Source organism: Chiloscyllium plagiosum, chromosome 19, assembly GCF_004010195.1.
Source record: "Chiloscyllium plagiosum isolate BGI_BamShark_2017 chromosome 19, ASM401019v2, whole genome shotgun sequence".
NCBI lineage: Eukaryota > Metazoa > Chordata > Chondrichthyes > Orectolobiformes > Hemiscylliidae > Chiloscyllium > Chiloscyllium plagiosum.
Window position 1 is genome coordinate 109,538 of NC_057728.1, and position 19,887 is coordinate 129,424.

The 19,887-nt window shown below is 41.9% G+C and overlaps 1 protein-coding gene across 2 annotated transcripts in view; it reads right to left on the bottom strand.

Moving 5' to 3' along the window:
* ccdc77 (coiled-coil domain containing 77) overlaps positions 1-19,887 on the bottom strand; it is a 71,949-nt gene that overhangs the window by 36,683 nt on the left and 15,379 nt on the right. For both annotated transcript variants that reach the window (XM_043708904.1, XM_043708903.1), the window contains exons 3-5: positions 18,823-18,965; positions 18,532-18,628; positions 6,522-6,582 (exon numbers count right to left, since the gene is read on the bottom strand). In XM_043708904.1, the coding sequence (XP_043564839.1) occupies positions 6,522-6,582; positions 18,532-18,628; positions 18,823-18,965 (301 nt within the window). The remainder of the gene's footprint in view (positions 1-6,521; positions 6,583-18,531; positions 18,629-18,822; positions 18,966-19,887) is intronic.

Genomic DNA, 19,887 nt, shown 5'->3' on the forward strand with positions numbered 1-19,887 from the left:
ACAAAGAAATGGCAGAAGAACTGGAGCTATTCAGCTTGGAGCTTGGTGACCAGCGATGTTTCGCAGAGATCGGTTCTGAGACTGCTGCTCTTTGTGATTTTCATACATGATTTGGATGAGGAAATAGAAGGGTGGGTTAGTAAGTTTGCCGATGACACGAAGGGTGGTGGAGTTGTAGATAATGTAGAGGGCTGTTGTAGGTTCCAACAGGACATTGACAGGATGCAGAGCTGGGCTGAGAAGTGGCAGATGGAGTTCAACCTGGTAAAGTGTAAGCTGATTCATTTTGGAAGGTCGAATTCGAATGCAGAATACAGGGTTAAATGCAGGATTCTTGGCAATATGGAGGAACAGAGGGATCTTGGGGTCCATGTTCACAGATCCCTCAAAGTTGTCAGCCAAGTTGATAGGGTCGTTAAGAAAGTGTATAGCGTGTTGGCTTTCATCAGCAGGGGTATTAAGTTTTAAAAGCCGTGAGGTCAGGCTGCAACTTTATAGAGTCCTGGTTAGACCACACTTGGAATATTGTCTTCAGTTTTGGTTGCCTCATTACAGGAAGGATGTGGAAGCTTTAGAGAGGGTGCAGAAGAGGTTTACCAGGATGCTGCCTGGACTGAAGGGCATGTCTGATGAAGAGAGTTTGAGGGAACTAGGGCTTTCACATTAGAGCAAAGAAGGAGGAAAGGTTATTTTTCATAACTATTTTAAGATGAATAGAATTATGATCATCGGCTCCAAAGTGCTCCCCCACTGACACCTCAGTCACTTTCTGTGCCTTATTTCCCAAGAGAAGGTCATGTTTTGTTCATTTTCTAGTTGTAAATCTGCATATTGAAACTTTTCTTGTACACACTTAAATTCCCCTCCATCCAAACCCTTAACACTATGGCAGCCCTAGTCTGTTGGGAAAGTTAAAATCCCCTACCATTACAACCCTATCATTCTTACAGAGAGCACCTTACAAATTTGGTTCTCAATTTCCTACTGATATTAATAATGAGGGGGGAGCTGTTATGGTACAATCCCAATAAGGTGATCACCCCTTTCTTATTGCTCACTTCCACACAAACACCTTCACTAGATGCATTGCCAGGAATATCCTCCCCAAGTACAGCGATCCAGGCAGAGGGCTGTGAAAATAGGGCTTGGGGTAGAGATAACTGAGACAGGGTGACAGACATTAAAAAAAAAGACCAAAAGTGGGGGCAGCACGTCGCTCAATGGTTAACATGACTGCTTCACAGCGCCAGGGGCCCAGGTTCAATTCCAGCCTCTGCCAACATTCTCAGTGTCTGTGTGGGTTTCCTCCGGGTGCTCTAGTTTCTTCCCATAGTCCAAAGACTATGCGCAGGCCGTGCTAGATTTCCAATAGTATTCAGGGATATGTTGGTTAGGTGAATTGGCCATAGGAAATGCAGGGATAAAGTAGTGGGGTCACTCTGGGTGGGATGCTCTTCAGAGAGTCAGCATGGACTGGTTGGGTCGAATGGTTTCCATACTGTAGGGATTCTGAGACTCTATGAAGCACAGCTGTAACATTATCCTGTACCAAAAATGTCACTTCACCTCCTCTCTTGCCCCCCTTTCTATCCTTCCCATAACATCAATACCCCAGAATATCAAGCTGTCAGTCCTGCCCTTCCCTAAGCCATGTTTCTGGAATAGCAACGACTGCCTAGTTCAATGTTCTCAACCATGGCCAGCTCATCTACCTTACCTGATAGGTCTCTTGCATTGAAATAATTGTAACTTAATTTATCAGTCCTACTTCATTGACTTTCTTGCTCTTGCCTGCCTGGAGTAATTGACTTGCTCCTCTTCTCAGCTGTTCCAGTCTCCAACTTATCTCTTTTCTCATTATCTGTCTGGGTCCCACCTCCTCCCCCAAACAGGTCACTTCTACCTCAGATGAGATTCCAATGATCCAAAAATACAAATCTGTGTCCCCTGCACCAACTCCTCAGCCATACATTCATCTGCTCTATCCGCCTACTCCGACCCTCGCTAGTATGTGGAACCAGGAGTAATCTAGATATAACAACTCTTGAAGTCTGACTTTTTAACCTCCTGCCAAATTTCCTCTACTCCCACTTCAGAAGCTCGTCCCTTTCTCTTCCTATATTGTTGGTACTGATGTGTGCAATGACCTCCTGCTGGTTACTCTTCCCTTTGAGAATATTCTGCACCCTCTCAGAGACCCCTTTGATCCCGGCACCAGGGAGATAACACATCATTCTGATATCTTGCTGTCAGCCACAGAAACATTCCCCAGAGAGTCATAACCCCTTTTATTTCCAAAAACCGCATACTGGCTTGAGACGGGGATAGGCACAGGAGAATCCTGCACTACTTGCTTACCTCTCCCATGTTTTCAAGCAGTAACCCATCTAGCTGACTCTTTCTGCGGTTTTGCAACCTGCCTGAAACCGCCATTCATCACAGTCCCTGGTTCCTGTAAATTCCTCATTGACACTAACTGCCACTCTAAATGATGCATGCGATCTGATAAGATTCATAACCAAACACACTTCCTGCAGTCATAATTATCACGAACATCGAATTTCTCCCTAATCTCCCACATCCAACAGGGAGAGCACATCATTCTAAAGGCCATCTCTGCACCTTAATCTATAGACCCAGAAAGTAGCATCTAAAATACTGCTCCCAGAAAGTAGCATCTAAAAATACTGCTCTCGGATAACTTATTACTTATGTTTTATGTTAAAAAAATTTAATCAAGAGACATTCAGGAAAACATAAAAGAAGCCCTCGCTCTCCTCTATTAGAGGTTTACAAAAACACAAGGATTAAGGTATAGTTTGATAAATCCCAAATACAAACACTTCCTGCTTCAGGCTGTGAACCTCAGACATTCTCAACTCTCTGAATAACTCTCTGATTTTTCCCAAATTCCATATTAGATTCACTAGTGATTATTGTGGATTATGGCTCTGAAGTTTCCACTCATCCACAAACAGAAATGTTTTCCCTTTGTCCATGCTATCCAAACTACTCCAAATGTGTAAGGATTCCATCATGTCATTGCCATCCCACTCCAATAAAAAAAACAGTTTAATTCAGAAGGTTCAATTCAAGAAAAATTCAAAGCAGAGAAAAACTTCTTATCTCTTCGAGATTCTTCCCCTGCTCAGTAATTATCATCTTCACCAGTAATTTTCCTGATGTACCAGACAATTCTGGCACAGTCCTTTTCCTTCACTTTTCAGCAAAGTTCACACTACAATGGAATTCCACATATTGATTTAAATACTATAACTAACAGGAAATATTTTGGCTGAGTGGAGACTGGAATTAATTCTAAATCTTATTGCAGATGGTCACTGTAAAAGTTGCAGGATGCCAGGTTAAAAGTGCTGCCACTCGAATAATGACACTTAAAATGTAGTCCAGAGAAAGGCTAACGTTTTGTGGAAATGCATTCAAATCCATCCATTGCATCTAGTTGAGTTTAAATTCAATTAATAAATTTGGCATACAAATTCAGGTTCAATAACGGTGATCAAGAAAGTATGATTGATTTGCAAAATTGCGTCAGATTCATTAATGTCCTTTCGGGAAAGAAATCTGCAGCCCTTTCCTGATCTTGTGTAGATGCAACTCCAGACTGCAGTAATATCACTGATTCTTAAATATCCTTTAAAATGGCCTAAAAAGCCACTCAGTTAAATGACAAATTAGAGATTGACAACTAGTGCTGGCATGCCAATGATTAAAGATTAGATTAAAGAATTTAATCTACATAGCCTTTCAAATCCAAGATGTATTCTTTGATGGACTGACAATCCACATTCTTAACCTTATCAAATATTCGCAATTCTTCATTAGGGTTCCAAACGTCATCCTTCTCGTCAACTCTGCCCACAAATTATGTTAAGATCTCCAAACCCTCTTCACTATCCAGGTCAGTTACATCTGGTTCCATAAATACTATACTCTCAATATCTTTTCTTCCTGGTAAGGATAAAACCAAAGCTTTACCACCTTGAAAAAATCAAAAGAACTGCGGAAGCTGGAAATCTGAAATAAAAACCAGAAATATCTGGAGAAATGCATCAGGTCTGGCAGCATCTACGGAGAGAAAATGTATTGGGTCCAGTGATCCTGCTTCAGAACAAGTGTTTGACAAGGTATTTGCCAAAATTTGCTTCCACAGCGACCTTATGTCCCTCAATAATTCCTCTAGCTCAGAGTTACCCCACATGAATTCCAGCTGAAGCTTCATCCTTTGTGTTTCGAATTCACCCAGGATCACAGGTATCTCCATGATGTATAACGCTCCTCACTCAGCTGTTCTTGATGCATCCTATCACAGGGCCATGCGCCACTACATGCATACTCTCCATCTCTCTCTCTCTCCATCAGTGCCATCTCACTCTGTCTCACAGTTGCCCTGCCGCCACTTCCACCTCATTTTTGGAATGGTTCGACATTCTAACAAAGAACTCATCCTCTTCTTTTCAGGCGTTAGGGAACACAAGCTACAACAACTCAGGGATACCCAGGCTCCTCTGGAACCTTCCTCTCCTCCTCTTTCCACTGTCTCCATCCGTTCTCCTTGCCCCCACCTCGTCAAGTATTTCCTATCCATCTGACCTTCTGGTCTCACCTGCTGAATGTTCTGTATTCAGAAAGGGTCTTAGTTCTATCCCTCTGTGCACCCATCTCAATGAATTTCAGGCACAACATGACATTGAACACTTCTTTCATTGCTTTTGCTTCTGTGTCTATTTGTTTGGACAAGAGTCCTCACCTGCCTCCAACGCTCTCCCTTCACCTACATACCTCCCCCTGGCCTTTTACCGGCAAATGACCTGTTCATTGAGAATTGTTGATGTGACCTCTAAACAATCTTTGGACCTGAAATATTGACTCTTTCTCGCCACAGATGTTGCCAGACCTGTTGAGTTTCTCCAGCTAGCTGCGTTTGTATGACAATACCACTTGGCTTCATCTTGTTTAGAGAAATCAGGATTGAGTTTAAGAGCCGCGAGATTATGCTGTAGTTCTGTAGAGTCCTGGTTAGACCACACTTGGAATATTGTGTTCAGTTCAGGTTGCCTCATTTTAGGAAAAATGTGGAAGCTTCAGAGAGGGTGCAGAGATTTACCAAGATGCTGCCTGGACTGGAGGGCATGTCTTATGAAGAAAGTTTGAGGGAGCTAGGGCTTTTCTCATTGGAGTGAAGAAGGATGAGAGGTGACATGATAGAGATGTACATGATGATGAGAGGCACAGATAGAGTGGATAGCCAGAGACTTTTTCCCAGAGTGGAAATGGCTATCATGAGGGGGCATAATTTTAAGGTGATAGGGAAATGTCAGAGGTAAGTTCTTTACACAGAGAGTGGTAGGTGCATGGAATGTACTGCCAGCAGTGGTGGTGGAGTCAGATACATTCGGGACATTTAAGTGACTCTTGGATAGGCACATGGATGATAGTTGAAGAGTATGTGGGTTAGTTTGATTTTCGAGTAGGATAAAAGGTCAGCACAACATTGAGGTCCGAAGGGCCTGTACAGTTCTATGTTCTAAATCAGTCCACACTGCCAGCTCATTTTTCCATAGGTCATACGGCTCCAATTGTGAAAACACAAATGGACATTCATAATTTGTGACTCTCACATTTCACTTTAAAAAGCCACTAGGAGATTTGCTTTGATCAGAATTAGAGATTACCTCCTGCTTTATCTTCCTGTCTGCACAACACAAAGCTTTTTAAACTAAATTCTAACTGAACTATTTTTTTCTCTTTTTTCATGTTTGTGTTTCCTACACTTTTAACATGCTTTATTTCAATTCAGTTCAGAAATGTTGTTGCTATCATTGCATGATCGTGTGTGTCAGCAAAGGCAGTCTAAATAGAAAATCCAACGAGCGTAATATACTCCCATACAACTCTGGATCAATTCTGGCTTACCTTTAAAAGGAACTGCATTTTTGACACTGAGAAGCTACATACCATTCGGATTTGGAAATGTATTGCCATTTCTTCATGTTGCTGAGTCAATTCTTGGTATCCCCTTCCAAACAGCATTGTAGGTAAACCTATCCCAATCAGCAGTATTTCAAGACTAAAACTCCCAATCTTGGGCATTTATGGGATGTGCAATAAATGCTCACCTAACAGTTTCGTCACAACTTTGAGTGCTATATCGAGTTATCGTCACCACACTTCAGGGTCCTTGAGAGGACCTTAAAATTTGCTAGAATGGCTCCAAAGATTAAGAATTTTAGTCACAAGGTTAGAGTATGGAAACTAGGCTTGTTATCCTTGGAGCAAAGGAGATCAAGGGAAGAATCGGCAGAAGCAAACAAATGTATCATAGGTTTGGATAAAGAGGACAGAAAAGTGCTATCACCAGTAGCTGATAATGCAATGATTATTGGGCATATATTTAAGGTCTGGACAAGTAGTGCAGGGGAATGTGAAAAAAACATTATTTAAATGACCCAGAACTATAGCACACAAAGATAGTGGAAATGGAAAAATGGAATATTTACCCTTCTTTGAAGACGTAACTTCAGTGTGGCCATGTTGTACAGTACGTTGTGGAACAGTGACCTGAAAAACAATTAAATTAAGTGACTGGATGATGACTGTCGTATGTTCAGAAAAAGGAGAGATGGATATACCATACAGGCCAATCGGTGGTCATTACAGTAAACTAGTCTAAGCCTGAAGTTATTTTTCAGTTGGAGATATGTTAAATGGGAAGAGCCAGCACAGATTGGATGTGACTTCTTCAATGAAATAAAGGGTTAAAAAATTATGGAGTAATCACAGCACAGGCAGAGGCCAGTCTGAAAGTGCCATACTATTGTTAACAGGAGCACAAGTCTCCTCTGACCCTCCCTCATCTAACTCCATGAACAATCCATCCATTCCTTGCTCTCTCATTCTTTTCCCTGAAGTTTATTCCAGCTTGCATTTCATGTGTCATAAGCTCCACATTCAACACCATTCTGGAGTTACTGCCTAGTACATATTGCCATTTTTGTCTTACATGTGGAAACATCCTCTATATTTATCCTACTACACGTTTTACATAACTTAAAACTCTCCCAATAGTTGCCTCCATTTTCTCTCCTATCAAAGAAATGCTCCAAGCATGTTCAATATTTTCTGACAGGCATAACAAGTCCTCTTTCAAAATTTTAAGCAAGCTGCAACTGTGTTAAACCAGTTTATTTGAGTTCTTTAAAGGAACAGCATGCACTGTGGATAAAGGGGAATCTGGAGACAGACTTAGATTTTCAGAAAGCATTTGATAAGGTCCCACACCAAAAAGTTATTGCATAAAGTAAAAGTTTATGGTAAGGAAATAATACATTAGGAAGAGCTGTCTCAATTTTTTTCAAATGACATTGATGATGTAGAAAAGGAGAGTGAAAGTTAGATTCATAGATGACAGCAAGATGGGTAAGAAAATATGTTGTGAAGAAAACACAAAGAGTTTACAGAGGTAAATGGATAGGTTGAGTGAATGGGCAACAATCTGGAAACTGGAAAATGTTCATTTTAACAGGAAGAATGAAAAAGCAGAGCATTTCTTAAATGGAGAATGACTGTAGAATTCCAAGGGGGTCACTCATTTAAGACAGGTGTTCTGGACCAGGCTAAATCCCCTCAAAATATTTTAAGAAGGTAGGCTAGACCCTAATTTTTTCTTATTTTAAAGACAAATGCGAAGTGGATATTCCACGTGTGATGCTAAACAGAATTTATTTAAACACTACATTAAACACCAACAAAAGAAAACAGAATTTCGAATAACTTAACTATTGGAAAACCTAATCGACCTGACACAGCAACTTAACTATGGAACTGTTCCAATCTAGCAATATCCCATAAACACATCCCCTTGGCAAAAAGGAAATTTGAAACACAAATTCTTACAGGCAGGAGAGAACATCAAAAGAGATTTCAGCAAGAAAAGCAGTCAAGAATCATCTGAAGCTTGAAACCTTTTTCTAGACTTCAGCATCTTGTGACTTCTACAGCTAAAACAAACTGGAAAAATCCTGAACTGGGAGAACTGGCCACTCCCCTGCCATTGTTAAACTAGACACTTCAGCCTTTATGATGTCTGTTGAAAAACCAAGGACAAAATGACCTTTTTAAAGTGGCAGCATTGTCACACAGGGAAGAAGAGAAATGTTTTCTTGCAGTCAGTCATGAGTCCCTCAAAAGGAAATGGAAGCAGAATCTGAGCATTTGTAAGGCAGACTTGGATAGATTCTTGGGAAGCAAGGGGAGAAATGTAATCATGATTGGCAGGAATGTGGAGTAATCAGATCAGTCATGATTTTATTAAGTATTAGAGCAGAGTTAAGGGGCTGGGGCATTTTGCTGCTCCAAATCAAATATTTGTATGCTTTAGGCACTTGCATCCTTATCCTGTTGTCTTTAACCATTGCAGTATACTGATCCCCACACCCAGTACACGGTTCATTTTGATGTCTGATAATCATTGAGCTCTCCATTTTTCATAGCACCATAGAAATGTTCACTTGTTTCATAAAGGCTGAAGGAAATACCCATTTTCCCAAGAATGTTTTTAAGGAAGTAGGCATCTCATTCAATAAGGTCTCCCACTGAGGATCGAGCACCAATTTGAACCAGGTACCTGTCCCTAGGATACAGCTGGCACAATCCCGCAGTCTAAAGGTAAGTATTTGTTGAGAGATACTCAAATTGTATTTTGGGAATAGTATGTTGGACAGAGTATTTTTTTAAATTACTCAAAGATAAATAAGGAGTGAAAAATAAAGTACAAAAATTTCTGAAGCGGACAATTAATCTCCATTTTGATCGGGGTAGTCAGGATGAGTTTGTCAGATCTAGGTCATGTCAAACAAATCTTAAAGAGCTTTGTGAGGATGTGACCAAGCACATAAATGAGGGCCGTCCAGTTAATGTAGCTTTAATCAAATTCAGTAAAGCCTTTGACAAGATCCCACATGGGAGACTGATCAAGAAGGTAAAGCCACATAAAATCCAGAATAATCTGGCAAGTTGGATTAGAAACCGGCTGCCTCACAGCGCCGGAGACCCGGGTTCAATTCCCGCCTCAGGCGACTGACTGTGTGGAGTTTGCACGTTCTCCCCGTGTCTGCATGGGTTTCCTCCAGGTGCTCCGGTTTCCTCCCACAGTCCAAAGATGTGCAGGTCAGGTGAATTGGCCATGCTAAATTGTCCGTAGTGTTAGGTAAGGGGTAAATGTAGGGGTATGGGTGGTTTGCGCTTCGGCGGGTCGGTGTGGACTTGTTGGGCCGAAGGGCCTGTTTCCACACTGTAAAGTAATCTAATCTAATCTTTAAAAGCTGACTGGGGGCCAATGTTCCCAGGTAAAGGGACTACTGGAAAATGGGAAGCCTTCAAAAATGAGATAACCAGAGTCCAGAGGCAGTATATTCCTGTTAGGGTGAAAAGAGAGGCTGCTAAGTGTAGGGAATGCTGGGTGACTACAGAAATTGAAATTTTGGTTAAGAAAAAGAAGGAAGCATACGTCAGGTATAGATAGGAGAGATAGAGTGAACCCTTAGAAGAGAATAATGGCAATAGAGTATACTCAAGAGGGAAATCAGGAGGGCAAAATCAGGACATGAGATAGCTTTGGCAAATAGGGTTAAGGAGAATCCAAAAGGTTTTTACAAATACATGAGGGGCAAGAGAATATCGAGGGAGAGAATAGTACCCCTCAAAGATCAGCAAGACAGCCTTTGTGTGGAGCCGCAGGTGATGGAGGAGACCCTAAATGAGTATTTTGCATCAGTGTTTACTGTGGAGAAGGATGTGGAAGATATAGAAAGTGGGGAAATAGATGGTGACATCATGAAAAATGCCCATATTACAGAAGTGGTAGTGCTGGACGTCTTGAAACACACAAAAGTGGATAAATCCCCAGACCTGATCGGGTGTACACTAAAACTCTATGGAAAGCTAGGGAAGTGGTTCCTGGGCCCCTTGCTGAGACAGTCACAGCTGAGATGCTGGAAGACTGGAGGTTGGCTAATGTGGTGCCACTATTTTAAGAAAGGGTAAAGAAAAGCCAGGGAACTAAAGACTGGTGAGCCTGACATTGGTGATGGGCAAGTTATTGGAGGGAATCTTGAGGGACAGGATTTACATGTATTTGGAAAGGCAAAGGCTGATTAGGGACAGACAGCATGGCTTTGGCGTGCAAAATCATGTCTCACAAAGTTGATTGAGTTTTTTGAAGAAGTAACAAAGAGGATTGATGAGGGCAGATCTACAAGGACTTCAGTAAAGCTTTCAACAAGGTTCCTCATGGGACACTGGTTAGCAAGGTTAGAGCTCATGGAATACAGGGAGAACTAGCCACTTGGATACAGAACTGGCTTGAAGATAAAAAACAGAGGGTGGTGGTGAAGGGTTGTTTTTCAGACAGGAGGCCTGTGACCAGTGGAGTGCCACAAGGATCAGTGCTGGGTTCACAACTTCTCGTCATTTTATATAAATGATTTGGACGTGAACATAGGAGGTACAGTTAGTAAGTTTGCAGATGACACCAAAGTTGGAGGAGTAGTGGACAGCAAAGAAGGTTACTTCAGTGTACAACGGGATCTTGATCAGATGGGCCAGTGGGCTGAGGAGTGGCAGATGGAGTCTGATTTATATAAATGCGAGATGCTATATTTCGGAAAAGCAAATCAGCAGGACCTATGTACTTAATGGTAAGGTCCTGGGGACTGTTGCTGAACATGGTGACCTTGGGGTGCAGGCTCATAGTTCCTTGTAAGTAGAGTCACAGGTAGATAAGGATAGTGAAGGCGGCTAGGAGAAAATGAGGACTGCAGATGCTAGAGATCAGAGTCGAGAGAGTGGTGCTGGAAAAGCACAGCAGGTCAGGCAGCATTCGAGGAGCAAGAGATTCGATGTTTTGGGCACGAGCTCTTCATCAGGGATGAGGCTTGTGGGTCGGGGCTGAGAGATAAATGGGGGGTGAGTAGCTGGGAAAGCGATAGGTGGATGAAGACAAGGGAGAAAGTGATAGGTCAGGGGGGCAGTGATGTACGGGTCTGGAGGGCTGTGCTGAGTTGGAGGCTTGGGACTGGGATAATGTTGCGGGGGGGAGAGATGGGAAATGAGGAAGCTGTTGAAATCCACATTTGTCCTGTGTGGTTGCAGGGTCCCAAGCCTCCAACTTCACACCACCCTCCGACCCGTCCATCACTGCCCCCTCTGACCTATCACCTTCTCTCTCACTGTCATCCACCTAGCGCATTCCCAGCTACCTCCCCCCAACCTCACCCACCCTCCTCCCATTTATCTCTCAGCCTCAACCCATAAGCCTCTTCCCTGATGAAGGGCTTATGCCCAAAACATCGATTCTCCTGCTCCGAGGATGCTTCCTGACCTGCTGTGCTTTTCCAGCACCACACTCTCAATAGTGAAGGCAGCATTTGGTATGCTTTCCTCTATTGGTCAGAGCACAGAGTATAGGAGTTGAGAGATCATGCTGCGGCTGTACAGGACATTGGTTAGGTCACTTTTGGAATACTGCGAGCAATTCTGGTCCTCCTTCCTACCGGAAGGATGGCGTGAAACTTGAAAGGGTTCAGAAAAGATTTACAAGGATGTTGCCAGGGTTGGAGGATTTGAGCTATAGGGAGAGGTTGAATAGAGCTGAAAATGTATTGCTGGAAAAGCGCAGCAGGTCAGGCAGCATCCAAGGAGCAGGAGAATCGACGTTTCGGGCATGAGCCCTTCTTCAGGAATCTTATCTCCAACATCTGCAGTCCTCACTTTCTCCTAGAGGTTGAATAGACTAGGGCTATTTTCCCTGGTGCATCGGAGGCTGAGGAGTGACCTTATAGAGGTTTATAAAATCGTGAGGGGCATGGAAAGGATAAATAGACAAGGTTTTTTTCCTGGGATGGGAAGAGTCCAGAAATAGAGAACGTAGGTTGAGGGGGAGAGGGGAAAGATATAGAAGAAACCTAAGGGGCAACCTTTTTTGTGCAGAGGGTGGTGTGTGTATGGAATAAGCTGCCTGAAGAAGTGGTTTCAAAGGCATCTGAATAAGTATATGAATCGGAATGGTTTAGGGGATTATGGGCCAAATTCTAGTAAATAGGAATAGATTAGGTTAGGATATCTGGTTGGCATGGATAAGTTGGACCGAAGTGTCTGTTTCTGTGCTGTACATCTCTATGAGCCTGTGACCTGATGGTCCCTGTATAAGATTACGAGAGGCATGAAGCGGGTAGATAGAAAGCAAGTGTTCTTCTTAGTTGAAGGGTCAATAACAAGCATCAATAACATTTTTAAGATGAAAGGCAGGAGGTTTACAGGGGCCTTATTTCACCCAGAGTAGTAGGTATCTTGAATCCACTGCCAGGAAGGGTATTTGAGACAATTTGCCTCATGACCTTTCAAATGTATTTGGATGAGTACTTGAAGTGTCATAATGTTCAAAGCTATCGCCTACTACTCAAAAGTGAGACTACTGGAGTTTGAACAATTATTTTGTGTCAGTCTTCATGAGGACACAAATAGCATCCCGGAAAAAGCTGTTAATCAGGACTTCAACTGGAGGGAGGAACTCAAAAAAATTACAATTACCAGAGATATAGTACACAGTAAATTGTTAAAACTACAAATTGATAGATCCTTGGGTCCTGATGGATTTCACCCTATGCCTTCATAAAAGTGAGATAGTTAATGTTTTGGTTTTAACTTACCAAAACTCATCATATTTGGGGAAGGCTTCTTTCAATTGGGAAAAAAAATGGCTAAAGTGATTTCTTAATTCTAAAAGGGAGGGAGGCAGAAAGCAAGAAACGACAAATAAATTAGTTCAACATCTGTCATAGGGAAAATGATAGAAGCTACTATTAAGTACATTATTACGGAACACTTGGATAGGTTCAAGTTAAAGAGGTAGAGCCAACATAGTTTTGTCAAAAGCAAGTCACGTTTAACTAGTTTGGTGGAGCTTTTTGAAGAAGTAGCTTATGCTGTGGATAACCAGCATTGGATTTAGCAGGCATATGATATGGTGCCACATTAAAAGTTAATGTGCAGGGGGAAGCAGTGACATGAAGAGAGTATTGGCTAGCTAACAGGAAACTTGAGAGTAGGAATAAATAAGACTTCTACAGGCTGGCAGAATGTTCTGTATGGTGTGCTTGACCATTTATGCAAATGATTTGAGTGAAGTAATTGAATGTATGGTAGCTAAATTTGCTGATGACATGAAGATAGGTAGAAAAGGGAGTTGAGAAGTTGACATTAAAAGCTGACAAAGGGATGTAGATAGGTTATGTGACTGGGAAAAGATCTAGCAAATGGAGTACAATGTGGGAAAATATGAAATTGCCATTGGCCAGCAAGAATAAAAAGACACATTATCTAAATGATGAGCAGTGTCTGAATGGACAAATTACAGAAAGTTAAGTGTGCAGGTAATTTCTTAACATTCATTCACAAGATGATGCTGTCACTGGCTAGGCTAGCATTTATTACCTATTGCCAAAGCACAGTTGGAAGTCAACTGAAGGAGATGTGGAGTAACAAAGCTGACCAGGGAAGGAGGGCAGTTTCTTTCCCTAAAGGATATTAGTGAACCAAATCAGTTTTGCTTGACAATTGACATTTTGGAAAGTCAAATCAAGGTAGGAGTTTCATGGTGAATAGTAGGACCTTAAAGAGTGCAGAAGAACACAGGGCCCTTGGAGTTCAGGTTCACAGTTCTCCGAAAGTGGAGTCACTGGTAGACAGGGTAGTGAAGGCGGCTTTTGGCATACTGGCCTTCATCAGACAGGGTACTGAGTATAGAAGTTGAGAAGTTATGTTGCAGTTGTACAGGGCATTGGTGAGGCCGCACTTGGGAGTACATGTTCAGTTTTGATCACTTTGCTCTTGGAAGGATCTTATTAAACTGGAATGAGAGCAGGAGAAATTACAATGATAACCACTGGACAAGCTAGGACTTTTTCTTTAGAGCATAGGAGACTGAGAGGGAATCTTATAGAAGTCTATAAGATCATGAGAGGCATGGATAGGGTGAATGCACTCAGTCTTTTTCCCAGGATTTGGGAATTGAGAACTAGAGGGCATCAGTTTAAGGTTAGCTGGCAAAGAATAAAAGGGAATCTGAGGGACAAGTTTTTGGATAGTGTGTACATGGGATGAGCTGGCAGAAGTCGTTGAGGCAGGTACATGAACAACATTTAAAAGGCATTTGGACGAATACATAGATAGGAAAGGATTAGAATGATATGGGCCAAGTGCAGGGAAATGGATGGACATTTTGGTCAGCATGGACCAGTTTGGGACAAAGGGCCTGTCTCTGTGCTGGAGGTAAAAACAATAACTGCAGATGCTGGAAACCAGATTCTGGATCAGTGGTGCTGGAAGAGCACAGCAATTCAGGCAGCATCCAACGAGCAGCGAAATCGACGTTTCGGGCAAAAGCCCTTCATCAGGAATGAGGGCTTTTGCCCGAAACGTCGATTTCGCTGCTCGTTGGATGCTGCCTGAATTGCTGTGCTCTTCCAGCACCACTGATCCAGAATCTGTGCTGGAGGTCTCTATTACTTTATCATTAGACTCTTAATTCCAGATTTTAAAAAAATCCAAATTCTACCTGCTGTGGTGGGATTCAAACCCTGATCCCTAGAAGATTACCTTAAATGTTTTATGTTCTATGAGTTTCTCTATTGATAGCCTAGGTATTATCACTGGCCTATCATTTCTCCTAAGAGAAATGAGGTAAGTTAATATAATGTGATGGTTTATTGTGAGGAAAATGAATGCGAGAGAGGTTATGCTTTAGTTTTACAGGGCTTGGTGAGGCAGTTTCTGGAATATCGTGCACAGTTTACTTAGGGAATGATGTTAATGCATTAAATGAAGTTCAATGAAAGTTTACTAGAATAATAGCTGGAATGAGCAGATTACCTGAGGAGGCAAGGCAAGAAGGCCACATCCTACAGAGTTTAGAAGAGACTACTCCTAAAGAGCCAGAGATTACTTAATTGAAACATATAAAATCCTGATAGGCCTTGAACAGGTGGATGTGGAAAGAATGTTCCCTCTTGTGGGAGAATCTAGAAATAAAATCAGAGGTCACCCTCTTAAGACAGAAATAAAGGAATACAATTCTCTCAAAAGGCAATGGATGCAGAATCTTCAAATAATGCAAAAGCAGAGATAGACAGATTCTTGATTACCAAGAAACAAAAGATTATTGGTGCCATGCAAGATTGTCGAATTGAGGTTAAAATAGATGAGTCAGGATCTAATTGAATGCGGAGCAGGCTTGAAGGGCTGAGTGTCCTATTCTTGTTCTTATATTCAATCTTTTGGACAAGCCTTAAAAGTCCAAGTCAGACTTCATTGAATGGTCATCTTGATTTCAAAATCCACAGCAGTTCGTTAACCCCCAAGATGTTAACAGTGGGCTTGGACTGATGATGATGTCTGGTAAAAGTACATCTGCCATAAGTCCCAAAGCACCATAGGGCTGCTCCCTTATTAGAGAGAGATGACTAGTGGTGGTTTAGCCGGAGGATCAGGCAAGGGAGGAGGTTGAGAAGATTCATGGTTACCTCAGCCACTACAGGAATTTAATCCACAATGATGGTAGTAATCGACAGTATTTTTGGCAGATGCGATCAAGGAAAACCACAAAGCATTTTATAAGTATATTAAGAGCAATAGGATTACGAGAGAAAGAGTGGGGCCTTTTACATACCAAAAGGACAACCTCTGCATGGAGCAGTAGACATGGTGAGGTCTTAAATAAATATTTCTCACTGTATTCATAGAGCAGAAAGACATTGTAGCTGGGGATTTCAGTCAAGAAGGTGACATTCCAGAACCTGCTTAGTAAAGAGGACATACAAATCACCAGGGCCTGATGAGATGTACCCCAGGCTAAAGGAGAGACTGCTGGGGCCTTGGTGGAGATATTTAATACTAAGCTGGCCACAAGTGAAGTATGAGATGACTGGAGGATAGCTAACATTTCTTTTGTTCAAGAAGGGCAGAAAGGATAAGCCAGGTTTAGTCTTAGGTCAGTTGTAGGGAAATTACTGGAAAAATTTCTAAGGAGCATGATTCATCAATATTTGGAAAGGCAGGGATTCATCAAGGATTAACAGCATGGATTTGTTGGATGGAGATCTTGTCTGACTAATTCAAGTTTTTTGAAAAGGTATCTAAATATATTGATAAAGGTAGTGTTGTTGATGTGGTTTGCATGGACTGCAGTAAGGCCTCTGACATTGTCCCAAATGGAAGGCTGGTCCAAAAGGTAACAGCCCATGAGATCTCAGGCAAGTTTGTAAACTGAACCCCAAATTGACTTGCAAATAGGAAGCAAAAGTTGATAGTGGAGGGTTCTTTCTGTGTTTGGAAGCCTGTGACCAACAGTGTATCACAGGATCAATGCTGGGATACTTGATGCTTATGATGGATACTGACAAGTTGGATGTGAAGATAGAAGATATCAGTGGTAAGTTTGCAGATGACATGAAAATTGATGGTATTGTTGACAGTGCGGATGGTCTCAGGTTCCAGTCTGATATCGATTAGCTAGTAAATTGGCAGAGCAATGGCAGATGGAATTTAATCCCGATAAGCATGAGGTGAAGAATTTTGGGAGGTCTAATAAGAATGTACACAATGAATGGTAGACCCAGAGGTTCCTACTGAGGAACAAAGAGATCTTGATGTATAGATCTACACAGGTAGACAAGATGGTGAAGGCAGCATACTGACCATTAACTAGCCTGGACACAGAATATAGGAGCAACTAAGTCTTATTGCAACTTCAAGAGCATTGGTGATGGTTCTGGCTGCCACAATATCGAAAGGATTCAACTGCACTGGAGAAGTTGATGAGGAAATTTGCCTTGGATGAAAAGTCTCAGTTATGAGGAGAGGCTGGAGAGATGAGTTTATTTTCCAGGACCAGGGGATCTGATTCAGGTATACAAAATTATGACAGGCTCAGATAGAGTAGATAGTGAACAGACCACTTGAGTTTAAGGTGAACAGCAAGTAGTTCAGAAGAGATTGGATTTTTTTTTAAAAATGAGAGAGTGGTAGAAATATGGAACCTGCTGCCTGAGAGATTGGTGGAAGCAGGTACCTCTCCCAACATTTAAGAAGCATCTGGATGAGTACTTAAAATGCCAGGACATAGTAGGCTATGGACCAAATGCAGGTAAATGAGATTAGTGTAGTTTGCATTTATTGGTCAGCATAGACCTGGTGAGCCAAAGACCCGTTTCTATTCTGTATGACTGCCCTTCTCGAGTACAGGAGGCCATTTAGTGGTTGGAGTGAAAAGGAGCATAGTGGTGGTCAAGAGCCATTCAGACAGGGTATATATGTATACATACAACACTAATTTAAATGAGAAATCAAACTTCACAGGAAAAGGAATCCATCTGCTGCTTGAAAAAAGAAATTCAGAGTAGTATTAAGATAAGAGAAGTTTAGAATATTGCTTAGAGCTGTAAACTTGAGAATCGGGGATATGTATGAAACCAGCAAAGAAGGACAGAGGAAGAAAATGGAATGAGAGAGTAAATCAGCAAGAAATATAAAATATACTCAGATGTCTTCTATGAATATGAGAATGGGAAAGGAACATCAGCAGTAATACTGGTTCATCAAAGCCAGGACTGGAGATAACTGAAGAATGGTCACTGGGCATGAAACTTTCTCACCACAGATGCTGCCTAATGTGCTGGGCTTTTCCAGCAATTTCTGGTTCAGATCTCCAGAATCGGCAGTTCTTTCTTTAAATTAAGTTGACATCATATCAGGCAAAACATTAATTGAACAACCAAGTGAGAAACTTCAAGTAATTAATATTTGCAAAGTAAAGTTTGCAGAAAACTTAACGGACCGGAAGGCTGAATATCTCAAAAACACCCAAATTCTCAAAACGAGATGGGCAGAGAAAGCCTGATTGTGACCTTCTAAAATTTCCGAGATAAAATTTTATCTCTCTCTCTCTCATATATATATATATTCAAGACATAGTTGGGACGGGTTTTTGCATGGTAGGGGAATGAAGGGTTATGGGAATATCGCAGATAGGAGGAGCTGAGACGATGGATAGATCAGCCGTGATCTTAATGAATGGTGGAACAGGCTCGACGGGCCAAATGGCCTACTCCTGCTTCTATTACTATGAAACTATCAGTGGCTGGATTGGAAGGAAGCAAGTGTAATACTGCTAGTCAGATTTTGAGATCAAAAATGATTGGTGTGGGATAGAGGGAAAGAATTACAAACAGGGCATAAACCAAGGATAAAGGCCACTGCGGAACCACAGACCATCCATGCAGTGGACCCATGCCTCAGTTAAATCCCTTTCCCACATAATTTTGAGGTATTATGCATTTTTTTTGCTAAGCAAGGTTACAAGAAATTTACTTCCAGAATACCTCTGTAACTGGATGCTATGAATACAAGAACGAAGAGGAGCTGTTCCTTCACTCAGACTATGGATGAACTACATACCTTATGTGGAGGCTCCCTGTGAAAGTAAGTGACTGTTTCAGCTTCAGGGCCCACAAGTGCCAAGAGATGTTGCATCTTTTTCCGATCTTCCAACTCCCTGAATTACCAAATTTGACAAAATGTCAGCATGACAACAAAGAGCTTTGAGATTATTCAGTTCTATTTTCAGTAGGATATGGCTAACTTGTGATAGACGCTTCCATTCACATCTCCCTCTAACTACAGTATTACTTTTTAGTAGATCTTTTACTCCATGCAATTACAGTAACTTATTCAAAGCCTGTTTCTCACCTGATTTTTAGCCGGTCATTTTCAGCATAGAGTCTCAGTGCGTGCTCACGTTCCTGAAAAAGGTAAACCTGCATGTCGCTAAGTGCTTTCTGCAGCTCCTCAATTTCCTCTTCCCTCTGCCGCATCTCCCATTGGAGTTTATGCTGAGAAAATAAAAACACCACAAACCATCAGAATACTTAAGCACAAAACAGCTCTGAGATTGAGACAAAGGTCAGCAACGTTAATCAAGAGTTAGTTAAGCAACTGTTGGTAAAAATGAAAAGTCAACAAATTCATGCATCATAAGCATTGTGACATCTTTGATTTTTGTCCTGGAGCTTAATGTTGCAAGCTATCATATTCGCTAAGACATTCCCCATTACTGACTGAAGAATCCATAACAGTACAAAAACATCCATCAATATTTTAATTGATTCTTACTAAAAAAAAGTGTCCAATTTGTTCAACGCCCCTAGACTTTCTCCAGAGCCCTTTCAATTACATAGACACTTTCAAAACAGAATTGGCTATTAAATTTGATTCATTACCCAATCTCTCTCTCACTCTATTTGTTGATATGGCCAGACTGTCCCTGGTCTCTGTTTGGACCAAAGATTGCTCCTTAGCCAATGGGAGCTCTTCCTGAGTCTCTCTCTCGCTACCTCTCTCCTCCACTGACTTCCTGCCTCCCTGTCTCTCCAACTGACTTTCTGCTTCGCTCCCTCTCTCTGATCGTGTTTTCCGGGTCCTTAAGGGGGAGGGGGAGCAGCCTGAAGTCGTGGTCCACATTGGCACCAACGACATAGGTAGGAGGAGTGCTGAGTATATTAGACAGGCTTTCAGGGAGCTACGTTGGAAGCTCAGAGTTAGAACAAACAGAGTTGTTGTCTCTGGTTTGTTACCCGTGCCACGTGGTCAAGAGTCGAGGAATAGGGAGAGAGAACAGTTAAATGCGTGACTACAGGGATGGTGCAGGAGGGAGGGATTCCGGTATCTGGATAACTGGGGTTCTTTCTGGGGAAGGTGGGACCTCTATAAACAGGATGGTCTACACCTGAACCTGAGGGGCACCAGTATCCTTGG